At 47.6% G+C, this 19,662-nt stretch overlaps 2 protein-coding genes across 2 annotated transcripts; one reads left to right on the top strand and one right to left on the bottom strand.

Annotated features, from left to right (window-relative positions):
* Positions 1-13,825: 13,825 nt before the first annotated feature.
* Positions 13,826-15,688, bottom strand: F5J12DRAFT_903082 (GTP-binding protein; the record flags this gene model as incomplete). Its single annotated transcript, XM_051748361.1, has 8 exons — positions 13,826-13,846; positions 14,320-14,341; positions 14,653-14,791; positions 14,846-15,049; positions 15,099-15,181; positions 15,237-15,310; positions 15,336-15,407; positions 15,536-15,688. The coding sequence occupies 8 exons, from the start codon at positions 15,686-15,688 to the stop codon at positions 13,826-13,828; spliced, it is 768 nt and encodes a 255-aa protein (XP_051604239.1).
* Positions 15,689-16,718: 1,030 nt separating this feature from the next.
* On the top strand, positions 16,719-19,614 carry F5J12DRAFT_802037 (Cullin-domain-containing protein). Its single transcript, XM_051744394.1, has 9 exons — positions 16,719-16,978; positions 17,051-17,130; positions 17,190-17,357; positions 17,418-18,293; positions 18,352-18,532; positions 18,584-19,045; positions 19,100-19,229; positions 19,290-19,392; positions 19,444-19,614. The coding sequence occupies exons 1-9, from the start codon at positions 16,762-16,764 to the stop codon at positions 19,519-19,521; spliced, it is 2,295 nt and encodes a 764-aa protein (XP_051604238.1). The 5' UTR covers positions 16,719-16,761; the 3' UTR covers positions 19,522-19,614.
* The last annotated feature ends 48 nt before the right edge of the window (positions 19,615-19,662 follow it).

Genomic DNA, 19,662 nt, shown 5'->3' with positions numbered 1-19,662 from the left:
ACTGGTTTCAGCTGGCCTCAGTTCTCTTTTCCATTCTCTCCCAGTATCTAGTTTCCTTTGTTCCTCTTATTTACCTTGTTTGTTTTTCTTCTTTGTTCCTCTTGCTTTACTGTATGAGACCAGGCACTGGACACATCACATTCACAGAGTAATAACAAAGGTGCTAGGCTATGGTCTACTCAGCCTCAGCCATGGCCTCATCCTCCTCCTCAGTCTCCTCTTCCCCAACCTCATCATTGGCCCTTAACCATTCAGCCTCCTCACACAACTCGTCAGAGTCAAGCTCGGATGAACCCAAGTCTGACAGTGTGGCTGACACCCCATACCCATAGGACTTGTCAAGGAGGGCCTCAAGGGCATCAGCAATGTGGCCCGAGTTTTCATTCACAGCCTCCTGTAGGTCATAGAGGCTGGCCAAGTTGTTGGCAATCAGCCCTGCAACCTCAATCAGTCACTCAAGCTTGCCTTCCAAGCCCAAGTACCTGTCTGCACTGGCCTCCCTCAGTCCGCTCCTACCAGCCTTGGGCTCACTGATGTCCAACACCTTGACTGACCTTGACTTCACCCACTTCTTCTTGCTGGGCCCAGCCTCAGCATTCTCCTTGTCGGCCTTCTGCTTCTTCCCCTTATCAACCCTCCGGCCTTGGGACTGACCTCAGTGTCCTTCCCATCTCCTGGCCACCAGCACTTGCCCTTTGACTGGTTGCACTGTATGCAGGTGACCCACTTCTTATTACCATCCATGAGGAACTTGCAGACAGTCTTCACCCAGGTGCAGCAGGTACATCTAAAGGTAGACTTCAGAGAAAATGTGCAGGGATAGGAAAGGTTACTCACCCAGGGTCCATGACCACCTTCTTCACCTCCCCCCTGGCCTTGTCACCCTTGTCGGCCCCAGCCTTGCATTTTTGCTTGGCCTCCCTTTCCTCCTCAACCTTGCATCTCTCTTCATCCTCACATGCCTTTCTCTCCTCAGCCTCCCACTCTGCCTTCTCAGCCTTGGCCTTCTCCCTCTCCACTCTTTCAGCCTCAAGCCAAGCCTGCTCCTCCCACCAGGCTTGTTCAGCCACCTTTCTTCTCTTCCTCTCCTTTGCCTTCACCCTCATCACTTCCTCTTCATCATCAGTGTCATACCTGATGTCATCATCAGGGACTTGGGCCCAGTCAACGATGACTCAGCCTTCATTGTTGTTGTTGGCAGTGATGATCAGTCTTGAGTTGGACATGATGGAGAGGATGTGAATGAAAGACACAAAGAGCTTAGTGGGCCACAAGTATCAGTTTTTTTGAACTCAGCCTACCACTCTCACAGGGGTCTCATGGGTTTGACCCCTAAGAGGGGGATACTGTCATAACCATGCCTTGACCCCAGCCAGACTTGGCCTTGTGTTCATTCAGTTTGGCCTCAGTCTCACCAACTCCATGTCTCCAGTTAGTCTAGCACAGTGAACACTGCTTTGCAGTGCATGTCACTTCAGTTAAGTTCTGCCCAGTCTTGTCCCCAGTCTGCCCTGTCCCAGTCTCCATTACCTTAGTCATACATTACTAATACTTGTCTTACCAATTGTCTTAGCAATCTTTGTGAGACTGGCATTACCGGTCTCCATACTATAGTTATCTCTGGTATATAAACTTGTAGATACCTGGCCTGTACTCTTCAGTCTGAAATCAACTAAGTTACTCTGGTAATCTCACCTTGGCTTCAGACTTGGACTGAGACCCATGCAAGGGAATAGTGCTGTAGCCTCAGTCACTAAGTCCAACCAGTCCACCCCTCTGTACCTTTGTCTTCCCTCCTGACTCTGACCCCTCAGCCTTGTGCCCACTTCAGGTCTCTGGTCTGGCCTCAACCCAGACAACCACAAACTTGACACTAGCCCACTCAATAGGCACCTGTTGGTGGCCAAGTGTAGTGCAGTCACCTATCCCCACCTAATGCTAAAGTTTGCTAACCCCCCTGACATCAACCCTGCCTTGGAGCATGAATTTGCTTGCAAGACAACCCCAGGCTTCAGCCCATCTGACAAAACCCTGACTCTGCTGGTCTGTTTCCCAGCTCACCCACTTGCCCTGGAACTTGTATGTTCACAAGGCCCCTTCAGGTACCAGCTAACCTCACCTTCCCCCTAACCATTGCCACTGTCATCCCACTATTGACTCTGGACCTCTGGTCCTACCCACTCTCCCAACTCTGGTCTTACTGGTTGTCTTTGGCCTGCTGGCCTTCACTGGCCTTGCTTCTTCTTGGGCTCTGGTTCTGGCCTTCATACCCTTATTTTTGACTCCAACACTCCTTACTATCCCTGTACCAGCCTGGCCTGCCCTGCCAGTCTTGTATCTCCGGTTTTAAAGCTTTTCCTGGCCTTGAAAAAGCTTCCTGAAACCAGTCTTGACACCTGTTAAGCCAGTCTCAGCATTCTCAGTACTTGGACTTACAACTCCAGTGGTAGTACTCCTACTACCCATCCAGTACTCCTCTTGATGGTCCTGGACCACACCTTGTACCCCTGTAGACTTGGGAAGTCTACCCTAAGAGGGGGATAAGGGACCTTGCTAGTGACCTACTCTTTTCCAAACCCCTGTCCATTATTTCTCTGGTGCTCTCAGCACAACCCCACTCAGTCCCTGCACACCAATCCTCAGTCCCCTGGCCTGGTCCTTGTATACTGAAACTCTCCCAAACCACCTGCCCTTGGTTGCTCCCAGCCCTTGACATCTGTGTTGGTACTCCAGTCTCACTATCTCAGTAGTCTTGGCCTCAGTGATTGTGTGTTCACCAGTCTCACCAGTCTTGGCCTCCTGTTGTCAACCTTTCAGCTGGACAACCCCTAGGCCTCACCTGGTCTCCAGACCCCCTGAACCAGTCCTCCAATGACTTTTGGCCCTCAGGCTTCTTGCCACTGGAAAACCCACCTCCAACCAACTCCAGACACCCCTAAACTGGACTCAACACCCAGACTCACCTCCTGCTGACATCCCTAGGCCTTTGTTGAACTGGTCTCATGACCTGCTGGTCCCTGGTTCATGCCTGGCTATGTCAAGTCCTCTGGTCCTTGTCCAAACCAAACTCTAGCTGTCCATCAGTAAATCACTTTTGCTGGCCAGAGCTGTCCAGAGCTGTCCAGCACTGGACAGATTCCCTAGGACTACCAGCTCACAAAGTGGTCTACTGATGTCCTAGACAGTCCCTAGTCCCTTGCTGACCTCCAGAAGCTCATCTGGCCTGTTCCAAGGTGCTCAGCACCTGCCCTTGCCACTACTGGCCTCAGGTTTGCACCTTGCTACCCCTGGTTACCCTGGCCTCAGTGTTAGCCTGCCAGCCCACACTGTTTTGGCCTCTGGTTATCAGCCCACCAACTAGATAGCACCTCAGGCCACCCCTGACCACCCCAAACCCCTCTGACCCCTTCAGACCAGCCTTCAGCTGGCTGCTCTGGCCCTGCCCCACTCCATTCCAGTCTCCCTTGGCATTTCTGGCCTTACAGCCCTTTCTAAGTCCAAACCAGTCTCCCACTGGCCCTTCCAGCCCTTCCTGACCACTGGACCAGTCTGCAGCTGGCCCTTACAGTCATCTCTGGCCCCAGACCAGTCCCCACCTGCCCTCTCTGACCCTCAGACCAGTTCCTGGCCTTCCTGGCCTTCTGTCCCCTTGACTGGTGTCACACACCAAAGGTGTTTGGTGAGGTGGACATGAATGTAGCTGATGAATGGAGGTGAAGACCATAGCCCTCATGCGAAGAAGGACAGCCAGCAATGTCGGCAGTCATCCCTCGCACAAGAACAGGTTGTCAGTGCCAAAGAAAAAGGAGGAGGCAAGTTAAGTGCCAGTAAAATTCTTAAGCGCCCGTGTATGGCATTCCAGTTTTCAACATATCTCCACCAATTCTGCAGACACCGAAACCATTCCCACACTCGCTTGTAGTGCTCAGCCACATGATCCTACCTTCCAAGATTGGAAAGGATTTGCACACTCCACACATTTCTACAGCACTCCCTCCAAAAGACGCTCATTTTGCTAATTCTTCTGATATGGCTGCCTCCACATCAGTCGTTTCACTTGTCCCCTTTGCTAGGGACCATGGCTACATATATCTACCAGGAGTTCCTACCAGCTTCCGTCCTGAAGCATCCTGGTACATCCCACCCTCATCTGCCCCCTCTCAGCCCATCCAGCTTGGACAGTGTGTTCTTTTTGTCAGTATGACCTCCAGGAGGACGTTCTTTGGTCACCTCAGGTCTGTCATTTGCTTGGAAAGGTCTTATGTGGTCGTTTCAGTCTCTCCAGTCCAAGAAGCATATGGATCCTTCCTCCCTGCCCCCTGCAACATCTTCATACCAGTCTCATCTGTCATTCTTCCAAAATTGTGACAGCTACAGTATAATCTACTGTTCTCCACTCTCCCTGATCACATCCATGATGAGTATGATGCACATCTTGCCTCCTTGTTGCAAGATACAGCAGAAGACACTCCCCCTTCATCCTCTCTTCCAACAGAGCCTTGTTCATGAAGTTTTTATTTGCTTCCCTGAGAGGATGGTTTGGGGGGGAAAGTTGCAATCCCCTATGCTCCTGTCACCCCACAGACCCCCAAAGCTTGACCCCTGTTGACATCTGACTCACCCTGTCCACTTTTGGATGTACTATATTGGCATCAGATCAGCGCTGCCTCTCTGTCATCCCACTTTGGCCTAGAAGTGATCTCTTTGAGATGTGACATGCACAGCCTCCCCCTAATGTGATTCCAGTGTGCTTTCCCAGTTCCTGACATTGCTTGACTCATACTGTGACATTCTGACTGTCTTTGACTCACCTATTGCCAATACTTACCAATCTTTTGACTTTGCTTACTGATTCTTTGCTTTTTGGCTTACTTATCCTTACCAATGCTTACCAATGCTTTCCAAGACAATTACCCATCGCTTACATTCCTTACTCATCAGTTACCAATCACTTACCAAGTGTTTGCACCTTGTTTTCCATAGGCAATGCCCCTGTACTGTATATAAGTCACTGTACTTAGATAGCTGAAAAAAAGAAGAAGGAAGAAGACATCAGAGACCCCCTCTTGCTTGCATTTTTATCATCACTCAGTAAATCCTCCATCAGCTTCAATAGTTGAGACTTTATTAAGGGTCTAAATATCATCTACTTTGCTTATCATCATCTATCATCCATATACTTTGCTCCAAGCCCTCCCTGAGCTCAGTACAGCTTAGGACATCGAATTAAGTTACCATCCATCCTTCTGTAGGCTGACAGCAGTCTACCCTATCGCTTTCTATCACATTCTTGCTCCCTCTTCGTCAGGAGCACCCCCAACCCTCAGCACTCATCTTTGAGTGTTGTAGCTCACAAAAACCCTCCCAAAGAACAGGTTCTACCATCTAGGTACTGCATAGGCACACCACCACTCGCTTTCATTGTCTTTTGTGTTGGTTTTGGTTGGTTTTCACCACTGAACCTCACTTTGACTCACACCGGTCTTCAGTCTGGCTGTCTTCTCCAGACCACTCACTTTAGCACAACTGGCTTCAGCCACTCCCAGTCTCAGTCTCCAGCTCTTGCCATCTCTGGCCTGAGCCACCCTTGGACTCAGCCTCTGGCTTTGACCCCAGCCTCTAGCTCTGGTTTCCTGTTTCCTAGTTATATGTTTTCTCAATTTTCTGTTATCTGTTTTCTTTTTCTGTAGATACACACTTTCAGACCCCATGATCCCCTGGAGCAGACCTTGGACCTGTCCCAGCCTTCTCAGCACTTCTCATGACCCTCAGTACCCCAGCAGTGCACTCCCAGTCCAACCAGAGCATTCCTAGACTGGTTTCCCAGTCTTCCCAGCACCCACCCAGCCTTTGTGTCATTCTGGTGTCACTCAGCAGCACACTGGTACATCCCTGGACCATCTTTGGTCATCTCTGGACCTCTCTGGACCCTCTCAGCCACCATATTGCCCTGAACCAGCTTTGAGGCACACCTATGGCCCTAGTGGCACACCCCTGGTACATTTGTTGGACATTACCAGTCCCTTGTACACTTTTGGCCTCCAGTTTTCCCTGACCTGGCTCTGAAGCACACCCCTAGGCCTCACCTGGTCATTCCCAGCCTGCATGTTGCCTTAACCCAGCTCTGAAGTGCAACTCTGGCCCTCTGAAACCCCTGTGCAGCTGGTCTATTCACTCCTGGACTTGGCTTTGCCTTGTCCTGGCCTGCTGAACCACCTGGCAGCATCCTAGACTGGTCTCCAGCCCTCCCTGTTGTTGCTTCTCCAGCCTTGGATTCCCAGAACAGTCCTTGGTCTTGACCCTTGCCCCCAAACCTGGCTTATGTCATTCCAGTCTGAACTACTGGACCTCTGGTCATTGCTGGCCTGTTTCCCAGCCCTCAGGCTCACCCTTGGCACTGTGTGTGCACTTGGACTCACTCTTAGTCATGCAACCTCACTGCATAACCCTCTGAGCATATTTCCCTATGGAACCTCAGGGGTTCAGTTCCTAAGAGGGGGATACTGTCATGTCCATGACTCTCAGACTCAATCCCAGTCCAGTCCAGACCCCTAGCCCCTATCTCTGGTCAGGTCCAGTCCTAGTCCAGCCTAGAAAACCCAACTCCAGCCCTAGATAACCCAACTCTGGCCTGAATAACTCAAGTCCAGTCTTTTACCCCTATCTCTGGTCCATTCTGGCCTCCTGGCCTTGCACTGCTCCACCCCAGTCCTCCCAGGTCCATGTCTAGGTCACCCAGACATAACTCCAGTCTGTTTTCCTTTGTTTGTACTATATTTAGTCTAGTCCCCTTTGCTGATCTTTGCTTACTGTACAAACCTGTGTCCAACTCTGGTTATGCCAGTCACTTGGACTTTAACTATTAGTCTTGGCACAGCCTCCATGGCTGTCCACTCCTTGCTAATCATCTCACTAATAGCTTATTAACAAGTCCAGCTCTATGTTCATTACCCCAGACTGGCCTCATGTATTTAACTGATGTACATACTTCATAGCACCTCAATCAGAATATCAATTTAGTATTACCCTCAGCTCCATACTACACCCCAAGTCTACTCTATAGCTAAGGTCAAGCCTTATGCTATCCCTGGCCCCTGTCCCAGTGTGAGTCAAAGTGTGGTTCAGTGGTGAAAACCAACCAAAACCACCACAAAAGACAAAAAGAGCAAGTGGTGGTGTGCCTATGTGGTACCTAGATGGTAGAACCTGTTCTTCGGGAGGGTTTTTGCAAGCTACAACACTCAAAGACAAGTGCTGAGGGTGGGTGCTCCTGATGAAGAAGAAGCAGGAATGTGAGAGAATGTGATAGGGTAGACTGCTGTCAGCCTACAGAAGGATGGATGATGACTTAGTTCAATGTCCTAAGCTGCACTGAGCTCAGGGAGGGCTTGGAGTGAAGTATATTGATGATAGACAAGGATAAGCAAAGTAGACAATAATTAGACCCTTAATAAAGTCTCAACTATCAAAGCTGCTGAATGAATTACTGAGTGATGATAAAATGCAAGCAAGAGGGGCTCTCTGATGTCTTCTTCTCTGCTATCTAAGTACAGTGATTTATATACAGTACAGGGGTGTTGCCTTTGGAAAACAAGGTGCAAACACTTGGTAAGTGATTGGTAACTGATGAGTAAAGAATGTAAGTGATGGGTAATCATCTTGGAAAGCATTGGTAAGCATTTGCAAGGATTAGCAAGCCAAAAAGTGAAGAATCAGTAAGCAAAGTCAAAAGATTGGTAAGTATTGGCAATAGGTGAGTCAAAGACAGTCAGAATGTCAAAGTATGGGTCAAGTAATGTCAGGAACTGGGAAAGCACACTGGAATCACATTAGGGGGAGGCTGTGCATGTCACATCTCAAAGAGATCGCTTCTAGGCCAAGGTGGGATGACAGAGAGGCAGTGCTGATCTGATGCCAATATAGTACATCCAAAAGTGGACAGGGTGAGTCAGATGTCAACAGGGGTCAAGCTTTGGGGGTCTGTGGGGTGACAGGAGCATAGGGGATTGCAACTTTCCCCCCCAAACCATCCTCTCAGGGAAGCAAATAAAAACTTCATGAATGAGGCTCTGTTGGAAGAGAGGATGAAGGGGGAGTGTCTTCTGCTGTATCTTGCAACAAGGAGGCAAGATGTGCATCATACTCATCATGGATGTGATCAGGGAGAGTGGAGAACAGTAGATTATTATACTGTAGCTGTCACAATTTTGGAAGAATGACAGATGAGACTGGTATGAAGATGTTGCAGGGGGCAGGGAGGAAGGATCCATATGCTTCTTGGACTGGAGAGACTGAAACAACCACATAAGACCTTTCCAAGTGAATGACAGATCTGAGGCAACCAAAGAACATCTTCCTAGAGGTCATACTGACAAAAAGAACATGCTGTCCAAGCTGGATGGGCTGAGAGGGGGCAGACAAGGGTGGGATGTACCAGGACACTTCAGGATGGATGCTGGTAGGAACTCCTGGTAGATATATGTAGCCATGGTCCATAGCAAAGGGGACAAGTGAAATGATTGATGTGGAGGCAGCCATATCAGAAGAATTAGTGAAATGAGCATCTTTTGGAGGGAGTGCTGTAGAAATGTGTGGAGTGTGCAAATCCTTGCCAACTTTGGAAGGTAGGATTGCATGGCTGAGCACTGCAAGTGAGTGTGGGAATGGTCTCAGTATCTGCAGAAATGGCAGAGATATGTCAAAAACCAGAATGCCATACATGGGCACTTAAGAATTTTACCCAGCACTTAACTCACTCCCTTTCTTTTTCTTTGGCACTGATGGCTCATTCTTGTGTGAGGGATGACTGCCAACATTTCTGGCTGTCCTTCTTTGCATGAGGGCTATGGTCTTCACCTCCATTCATCAGCTGTATCCATGTCCACCTCACCAAACACCTTTGGTGTGTGACACCACATGTAATGAGGTAACTACACTATTGGTTGAACAATAGCAACACATGTCCTAAGCATGTAATGAGAGGGAAATGCCAGTGGTGGAAACAGTGAGCCATTGGATCAGAGAGAAGACAGCTCTAAAAAAAAAAGTGGTCCAACAGACCAAACACAAGGTAAATGTACAGTGAAACAAGAGAAAACAGGGGTGAAATGTAACACTTTGTTGATCATCCTGCTTGTCTCATTTGCCAGAGACAGTGGCTATGTATATCTGCCAGGCATTCCCACCAGCTTTCATCCTGAAGCCCCCTGGTTCATCCCATCATTGTCAGCCCCATCTCATCCCATGCAGCTTGGTCAGTGTGTTCTCCTTGTCAGTATGACTTCCAGAAGGATGTTCTTTGGTTGCCTTGGGTCTCTCACATGGTTAGAAAGGTCTTATGTGGTTGTTTCAGTCTCCCCACTTGATGAAGCATATGGATCATTCCTCCCTGCTCCCTGCACCATCTTTATTCCAGTCTTGTCCATCATTCTCCCCACATTGTGACAGCTGCAGCATAATCTACTGTTCTCCAGCCTCCTGCTCCATCAGAGCCCCATTCATGAAGCTTTTGTTAACTTTGCTGAGAGGATGAAAGGGTGGGAGACACAATCACATATGCTCCCATTGCCCCATAGACCCCCAATGCCCTAGCCCCTTTGATGCCTGACTCATGCCCTTCAATTCTGGAATTAATACTTCCCTATCTGGAAACATTGTCCATCTGTTATGCCATCTTTGGATCTAGAGATGTCTCCACCAAGATCTGACTTGCTTCACCACCCCCTAATGTGATATCAGTGCACTTACTCAGTTTCTGACTCTATGTGACTCATTCTGTGATATTTTGACTGTCCTTGACTTGTTTATTGCCAATACTTACCAATCTTCTTTGCTTGCTTACTTTTCAGTTCTCACTTACTCATCATGATTACTCAGTCCTTACTCATTACTTACCAAGCATTTGTGCCTTGTTTGTCAAAGGTTGTGCTCCTCCCACAGTATGTAAACCCTCATGTACTTAGCTACACCCCAAGTGAACCAGAAGCCATTCACTCAGCAGTCAGTTCAGTGCATAACTCATTGTCAACAGTTGAGGCTCATTCAGAAGAGTCTATCTGTCACCATCCATCATCCTTGGTAGTTGAGGCTCCATCAAGGGTCTATCTACCTCCATTCCTTATCTGAAGCTTTCTCCACTCTTAGTCAGCAGTCTTGCTTAGTCGTCCCTCTGCTCCTGCATAACTCATCATCAACTTGCACCAGGAGCACATTCTATTGAAGTCCATTACTCCCAAGTACTTTTGGCTGAACACCTTCACTCTGTTCAGCATCCCCCCATCAAGTCATCACTCACTTGGCTGCTCTTGTGTAACTTGTCATCAACTTGCACCAGGAGCACCCTCTATAAAAAACTCCCCCACACATTAGGTTTTTCTGCCCTCCTGGTACCACAGAGGCACACCACCACTTGCCTTTTTATTTGTCTTTGGTGTTGGATTTGGTTGGTTTTTACTGCCTTTCCACACTTTGACTCACAATGGGTTGTCACATGACCTGCTATCATGTGATCTCTTGTCATGTGACTTGACCACCACCTCTCAACACTACACTTTTTGTAGTCAATTGTAGTCAAAAATGTGCACTACCAAAATGTAGCATAGTCTATACTACACAACACTAATCATAATGAAAGTTGTAGCCCCTGATTGTGCAATCATGACAGTATGCTTATCTTATCAGAAAGTGGAAGATTGCATGAGAAAAACACAAAAAACATGAGTGTTTATGCAAAATGTCACTGGACCTCAATGTCAATTAGGACTGGAGAATCCCCAGGAGCCATGGAGAATCTCCATCATGACATGGAGAATCCCCAGCATGCCATGGAGAATCCACAGGGGCCATGGAGAATCTCCAACATGACATGGAGACTCCCCAATATGACATGAAGATTCCAAGTGGTCTAATAGTCTACACTGCATCTAATGATGTCTTGATATATGCAGCACTTTAGTGCTCATTGTCTAACATCATCTAATTCATGCTGTCTTACTGACACACTTTTTTTTCTGTGGTCCTAATGTGGTCTGTAAGTGATTTATTGATATCTTCATGCCACTATATTACTGAAACTCTTGATTCATGGTACTCTATAGAACTATATCTGTCTTGCTTAATTCACTTGCTCTTTATGTTCCTTGGCATCCATTCCACTTATACATCTACCTTTCTGAGATAAGTTGTGATTAGAACAGTTAGAACAACCACTGTTTTCCTGATGCATGGAGAATCCCCACCAGGACATGGACTGAGAAAGTGGGTCTATTTAGCCTGGGGAGAACCCAGGTTCACCCTGGAAAGGGGTCTATTTAGCCTATGGGAGGCCCATGTTCTGCCCAGAAAGCAGGTCTACATATTTACCCTGGGGAAAACCCAGGATCAGCCTAGAATGTAGGTCTATTTAGCATGGGGAATGCCCATGTTCAGTTGGAAAGCAGGTCTATTTGGCCTGGGGAAAGCCCAGGTTCAACCTGGAAAGGGGGTCTATTTAGCCTGGAGAAAGCCCAATGTGGACCCCAGCTACCCTTTTATTTGATGTATAGTTTATATATATATATATTATGGAGAAAACATTTTTCCCAACCATATTAAATTGCTGCTCTGGAGAATCTCCAGGCATGGTGGTGGAGAATCCCCAAAAGTTGGGAACTCCCAACAAAATGACACCTATTAGGTTAATACATCTATCAAAATCTCCAGACCTAATAGGTCTCTGAAGGGGGTTAACTGAAGTGACCACTTCCAGGTTGATGGCCCATGCTTAGGCTACATCAGCCAACACCACTTCCAGGGGCTCACTCATGTTTAAGTAAGGTCAGCCAAAGCCACTTTCAGGGGGCTGGCCCATGCTTAGGTGTGGTCAGCTGACACTACTTCCAGGGAGATCACCCATGCTGAGGCTGAGTTGGCTGATACCACTTCCAGGGGACTGACCCATGCAGGGCTGACCTACTTTCAGGGCCACCAGCTGATGTCAGTTAGGTCCACTTTGATGCCAAAATGTACATTTCAGATGTCCTGGTTTCAGGACTATGGTTGACTAAATTACATATGCGTGTCCCTTGCAATTTTGACTCAGTTCACATGGGCATGATGAGTACTGAGGCTGATAGCCATATGAAGGTGCTGAAGTGGTGAACAAGTTCATGCTTGGCTTGTCCACAATTGTATGAAGGATGATGGACAAGGCTTCCATTGTTCTATCACAATCCAAGAGCAGTAAGAGATTGCTTTGTCTTTTCAAGTTCAGTATTGGGCAAATACTGCTATATTCAAGATAGAGATCAATTGTCTGGTAGTTACCACAGCCTGCCCTTATGTACATGTTTCCCTAGCCACTGCAAATCATCCTGCATGGAAGTACTTTGAAAATTGAGAGCAAAGTGTTGAAATTATTGTAGAGGGACTTCATCATATTTTAAATGACCAGATTATCAGCTGAAAGGATTTTATAGATCATAGCATGGGAAACACTGTACATATGCACTCACATAGGCAATTGTCCAAAATGATGTGTAGAAGAGTCCAACATAAATCTTTCACATCATGACCATGCTGCTGAACAGCTGATTTGACAGCCTGGTGGATTTTGGCTTCAAAACCAGATCTCTTGTACTCCTTGACAGCTAGAGGGATAATATCTATCTTTGTAGGTGCTTCAACATTTTGCAATAAAACGTAACAGTATTCAAAAATGAGCAGGCAATCTGAAGTAATGAGTATTGCTGAAGTAGAGGATGACAACTACTTACAAACACCATGCTCAGTTATTGAGCAAGTGGTGACCTCTTGTGATGGTGCATCAAAGTTGCCTTCAGTTGAAATGTTTGCCTAGGTTTGCATATCTGTCATTTCAACAGGATCAATCCCAACACAAAATGGGATTCACCACCTGATGTCACAGCAGCAAAGAAGGCAAGGCAATCATCCATATTGATATAGCTTTGAAGGCAACTCCAATGATCATATCACTCACATCCTGGTGAATGATGACCATAAGAATGGCAAGAATAGTAAGTCAGCAAAGATGGAGTTGGCATGCCATGGAATTGCTTACAATCTGAGACTACACCAGGAAGCAAATTGTGTCTGAATTCACCCAGCAGATACTGATTATCTGGCATCACTCACATTCTACCATAACACCAAGGACAGAACAGGTAGACATCTCAGCACATATCCAGCCAATTCTGGCATGAAATCACTCACAAGCTGTCATGGCACAATCAAGCACAGTGCAAGTGGAGCCAGTCAGCAAACATCCAACCAAACCTCCCATGAAATCACTCACAGGCTGTCATGGCACAAACAAGCACAGTGCAAGTGGGGCCAGTCAGCAGACATCCAACCAAACCTCCCATGAAATCACTCACAGGCTGTCATGGCACAAACAAGCACAGTGCAAGTGGGGCCAGTCAGCAAACATTCAACCAAACCTCCCATGAAATCACTCACAGGCTGTCATGGCACAAACAAACACAATGCAAGTGGGGCCAGTCAGCAGACATCCAACCAAACCTTCTATGAAATCACTCACAAGCTGTCATGGCACAACCAAGCACAGTGCAAGTGGGGCCAGCCAGCAGACATCCAACCAAACCTGCCATGAAAGCACTCACAGGCTGTCATGGCACAAAAGAGCACAGTGCAAGTGGGGCCAGTCAGCAGACATTCAACCAAACCTCCCATGAAATCACTCACAGGCTGTCATGGCACAACCAAGCACAGTGCAAGTGGGGCCAGTCAGCAGACATCCAACCAAACCTTCCATGAAATCACTCACAAGCTGTCATGGCACAACCAAGCACAGGGCAAGTGGGGCCAGTCAGCAGACACCCAACCAAACCTCCCATGAAATCACTCACAGCCTGTCATGGCACAAACACACACAGTGCAAGTGGGGCCAGTCAGCAGACATCCAACCAAACCTACCATGAAATCACTCACATCCTGTCATAACACAAACAAGCACAGTGCAAGTGGGGCCAGTCAGTGGATATCCAGTCAAACCTTCCAAGAAACACCTCACAGCCTGGCATGCCACAATCATGCATACCATACATGCAAGCTGTCAGTGAGCATCCTGCTAAACCTGCCATGCCATCACTTACAAACTGTCATTCCACATCCAGATCCAGATATAATGCAAGTGACACAAGTCAGTAGACATCCACTTTCATCTGCCCTAAATTCACTAACTTTCTATATCACATGATATGCACAGTGCAAGTCAGTTCACAGTGTGTGGATCACCATGCCCTGAAACCCCATACTTCCTGTTATTTGAATTCAAATGAGGTCAGCCAATCTCCAGCCAACCTTATATGAAATCACCCACAACCTGTCAGGTCAAAAAATTCAAGGCATTTATAACACCAGTCAGTAGACAATATAGCTACCCCAGTTATAATGTTACTCACAATCTTTTATGCCAAAGATATGTGCAAAAGATGTGGGGATATGCACTGCATTTGGAAACTACTGTGGCACCACAATCAGACACTCACATCAAGCTTGGGAAACCATCTGAGCAGAAGACATTCAAAAGCTTTTCTGTCATAACTTTCCCCTCTTTCAATTACTTTTCTGATCATTCCTCCCACACCCCTTCCAAATATCAGCATTTGTGATGAGCTCACACTGCTGGCTTACCAGTGTACAGCATATTCAATACATAATCCAATGCTTGACTGCTGGGTTGATAGAAGTAACCTCTGCAGGCCTTCCTCATTCAATGCAGATGCTGTGCTCTGGATCAAAGTAGTGCAATCTGCACTCTCATTATGCATCTCTGTTCAGAATTCTTGCATCAAGCATAACCATCAGTCATAAATGCAGTACTTACTTGTCAGTGGGAGATACATCTTTGGTGGGAATTTGCACTTGTCTAGTATCTGTTTGATGTGTGTCTGCCACTTTTCTAATAACAGAGATTCCCTTTCTGTGGCCCTCTCTTCTGCTTCCTCCACCTCCAACTCTTCATCCAGAAGTTCCTCCATGGCAGCAAAATTCAATGCATCTGCCTTTGTTAGCAGCACTACCACTGGAACTATGCAGTTCCTAATCAGTGACAGCCACATTTCCAGAAGAGAACATACCATGTCCTGTGTCATACTCATTGAAGAACTTCTGTTCAGCTGCAGTGACTGTCCTGTGGTAGTCAGTCATGGGGATACAATACCTATGTATACCTGATGGTCAGTTGAGTCAGTCACTACTCCCAAGGTAATTCTCACCAAATTGCATGGATACACTTCTTCAGCATCCTTGCAGCTGCATGGTCTATAACAAACCTCTTCATCTCCTCAAACTGCTCAGCAGATCCTGCCTCAAACCCCAGAGTCATGGAATACAAAGCCTGGGTTGCTCTTGAACACAAGCTCATCATCGATTTTATGGTAGCCATGCTGGAGGTAAACAACTGTAACTTCAGTTGCAGTAATCCAAGAGTGTCTTACCCCTAAAGTGCCTTGCACAACATCATTGTTGATCTGCAAATTGTTAGACAAGTATCTAGAAATCCATATCAATATACCTTATTTCCTTCTCCATCAAAGACATCAGGTTCATCTACACTGTTGCAGACCCTCTGGAGGATGGTCGTTTTGCCAGCATTTCCTCTTCCGATGACCAAAATCCGAAATTTCTCAATATTTTCCAGGTACTTCTTGGCCTTTTCAGGATCCATATGAAACGTAGCAGGTGGCGGAGTGGATTCTATTTTTCAACATCAAACACACCCACATCCGCCAAATAACAGTAGTCATACTTATCGTAGTGCCCAGGCCAGTCATTTCACCAGTGAGACTGCCGGGTTCCGCATTTAAATCTTAGGAACCAATTGTAGTAGATGATAATAAGCAACGACAACAACAGTACCTGCACTGGCTGTGTCTTCAGCAGAATGCCTGGTAACAGCAACCGGAGCGAAGCTGCTCATATCACCAGTTGGATTATTAGCATCTGCACTCAAATTTTAGCAACTAGTTGGCCGATCGTAACAAGTAACTATGATAGTACCTGTAGCTGCTGTTTCAGTGGTAACCGGATCACCGTGACTCTTGTGGGGGCGACGAAAGTGAGCGGCTCTGGCACACAGCAAGGAAGCCAGAAACTTCTTTACACGCCCGGGAGCCATGTGGATTCGAGAGGTACAAGTCTTCGAGATGTTACGGGTGAGTAAGGCCTGCAATGGATTAGTGACGAGCGTTGTTTCCGTGAGTTTCAAGTTCGACGACGACGTAGAGACTCGAGAGACCGATACTATCAGAGGCGTCTATCTGTTTTGAAACTTCCCACCTACAGGAGGTATGTCTTCTCACGTGCCTGCCACTGCGCTTTGGTAGCCTGGTAAATATGTGGGTCTGTAGCGAATGTGAAGGTGACTCGGACGACACCATGGCCGACTCCGAATAGGGCCTCCAGTTGCTACCGGTATCTAGTCCAACTTTGAGCGGTGTGCCACCACCCCTACGTAGCTCGTGGAAGAACCTGCTTATCAAATCGCGCCACAACATTGAGACTTTGACCCAGAGAGCACCCCGTGTCGACCCACATGTGGATTGTTGAAACCGTTCGAAGTTAATGAAGACTGTACCTACGATGCTGACCTTAGATTCAGTTTGAAGGAGTGAGATTTAGGAACTGCCGGGCGTTGTGCAAGCCACAATTGAGCTGCTGGGCTAACCTAGTAGTGGAAGTCCACGCCACCTGTGACTCCCTGTGTTGACCCAACGTCAGCCCTCACACACGACCACCACGATGACCTCCGCAGGTAATACATCCAGCCAGCTGCCGCCATCGACGGCAGACCTTGCAACGACATGGGCTTTTCTCGAGGAGGGCGTCGACCACATCATGACCAAGCTACAGACTGGCGTCTCATACACCAAGTACATTGGCCTGTACACAGTAGCTTACAACTACTGCACCTCATCGCGCATGCACGGCGATACAGTCCCAGCCCCTGGATCTCGCAGTATGTACCCGCGCTTTCTATCCGGCGTGATGTGCGCAGGTGACATCGCACGAGGCTAATTGCTGATAGCAGCGGGTGCTAATCTGATGGGCTCTGATCTGTACAATAATCTCATACGGTACTTCGTAGCGCATTTGAAGAGCCTACGAGAGGTATATATTCATCCTAACGTCCATTGGATGCAATGTCGGGCTGATCGACTTCTCCTCAGCAATCCGATTCTTTACTGGACGAGGCGCTCTTACGGTACTACGCCAGGGAGTGGGACAGATACACAACAGGAGCCAACTACGTCAACCGACTTTTTACATATCTTAACCGACATTGGGTGAAGCGCGAGCGAGATGAAGGTCGAAAAGGCGTATATCCCGTTTACACCGTAGGTGTCTCTAGTCTTCGTGCCCCTTTATTGCCGCCGATCTCCATTTTGTATGCACAGCTCGCCCTCGTGCAGTGGAGAACGAACTTCTTCCTTCACGTTCAAAATAGAAATGGAAAGCTAGCCGGCGCGATCCTCAGACTTATCGAGCGCCAACGAAATGGAGAGACGATTGATCAGGGCCTCGTAAAGAAAGTCGTGGACTCGTTCGTCTCACTGGGTCTTGACGATACCGATATCAACAAGACCTCCCTGGATGTCTATAAAGAACACTTGGAAATTCCTTTCTTGGAGGCTACTGAGAAGTATTACGAACAAGAATCCGAAGCATTCTTGGCCGAGAACAGCGTGTCGGATTACCTCAAGAAAGCTGAGGAACGTTTGAGGGAAGAGGAAGACCGAGTTGATCGTTACCTCAATGCTGAGACCAAAAAGCAACTCATTAGCAAATGCGAGCACGTTCTTATTCGTCAGCATGCGCCTCTCATGTGGAAAAGCTTCCAAAACCTCCTCGATTACGACAAAGATGAGGATCTTCAACGAATGTATGCTCTACTGTCACGCATCCCGGAGGGACTAGAACCGCTGAGGAGGAACTTCGAGGAACACGTCAAGAAAGCTGGAATGACTGCAGTGTCGAAGTTGGTTGGCGAGGGAACCGATAGCACAGACGGCCTAGATCCCAAGGCCTATGTCGACGCTCTATTAGAGGTTCATCGGAAAAACTCGGACACAGTCACGCGGAGCTTCAGAGGAGAAGCTGGTTTCGTCGCCAGTCTTGACAAAGCTTGCAGAGAGTTCGTTAATCGGAACGCCGCTACCGGCACGTCGACAACCAAATCACCTGAGTTGCTCGCCAAGCATGCTGATATGCTCCTGAGAAAGAACAATAAGATGGCGGAGGAGGAAGACCTCGAAGGTGCACTGAACCGTGTGGTATGTCTGCTGTTACGGTATTGATCCTGATCAAATCGCTGATGCTTCCGGGTTCTAGATGATCTTGTTCAAGTACATAGAAGATAAGGACGTGTTCCAGACGTTCTACACCACGAAGTTATCAAAACGTCTCATTCACGGCGTGTCAGCCTCGGATGAGGCGGAGGCGAGCATGATTTCCAAACTGAAGGAGGCATGTGGCTTCGAATATACCAACAAGTTGCAGCGAATGTTCACCGGTATGTGATATGATCCACTCATACGATTTATACTCATGAACATGCACTTAGATATGAGCCTTAGTAAGGATTTGACGGACCAATTCAAAGAGCGTATGCAACAAAATCACGATGACATGGACATCAACTTCAGCATCATGGTCCTTGGGACAAACTTCTGGCCACTCAGCGCTCCCAATAACGATTTCATCATCCCACCCGACATTTTCCCGACATATGACCGGTTCTCGAAGTACTACCAAACGAAGCACTCTGGTCGGAAGCTGACTTGGCTCTGGAACTATTCCAAGAATGAGCTCAGAACCAACTACTTGAACCAGAAGTATATCCTCATGACGAGCTCGTATCAGATGGCAGTTCTTCTTCAATACAACAAGCATGACACGCTCTCACTGGATGAGCTCATCGCTGCGACTGCTGTCAGCAAGGACATTTTGACACAAGTTCTTACGTTACTCGTCAAGGCCAAGGTACTAATCAATGAAGAGAGTGACCAGTACGACCTGAATCCAAGTATGTCTATAATACTGGCCACCGCCAGCTGGGAGTCAACTGACCTGCCAACAGACTTCAAGTCAAAAAAGATACGCGTGAATCTGAACCAACCTATCAAAGCCGAGGTCAAGGCTGAATCGTCGGAGGTGTTGAAGACGGTCGACGAGGACCGCAAGTATGTCATTCAGGCTACCATTGTCCGGTGCGCCTCTTGCCACCCTGCTTTGAGTACATGCATGGGTACTTACGGGGACGATTTCAGGATCATGAAGGCCCGAAAGACGATGAAGAACCAGCCATTGATACAGGAAGTGATTTCGCAGATCTCGCAGAGATTTGCTCCGAAGATTCCGGACATCAAGAAGGTACGGACTGCGCCTCTGTTGTGGACCAGTTCACACACTAACTTTCCCTAGGCGATCGACACACTGCTGGAGAAGGAGTACATCGAACGGGTTGAGGGTACGAAAGACACATTCGCTTACGTCGCATAGATATCCTGGCTCTTGTGACGCCCCATGGTTCGGAGGCAGCTTTGCTTGTACTGTAAGGATGTAGCCATAATATATTGCATGCATACATAGTTGCACGACGTTCAACTCGTGGTGGTAGACGCCACTGCTTCGTCTTTACGA

This window comes from Pisolithus orientalis, assembly GCF_024613125.1.
Source record: "Pisolithus orientalis strain OTSU chromosome Unknown F5J12scaffold_3, whole genome shotgun sequence".
NCBI lineage: Eukaryota > Fungi > Basidiomycota > Agaricomycetes > Boletales > Pisolithaceae > Pisolithus > Pisolithus orientalis.
Note: the sequence above shows the minus strand (reverse complement) of the source record. Positions and strands in the feature narration are given on the sequence as shown.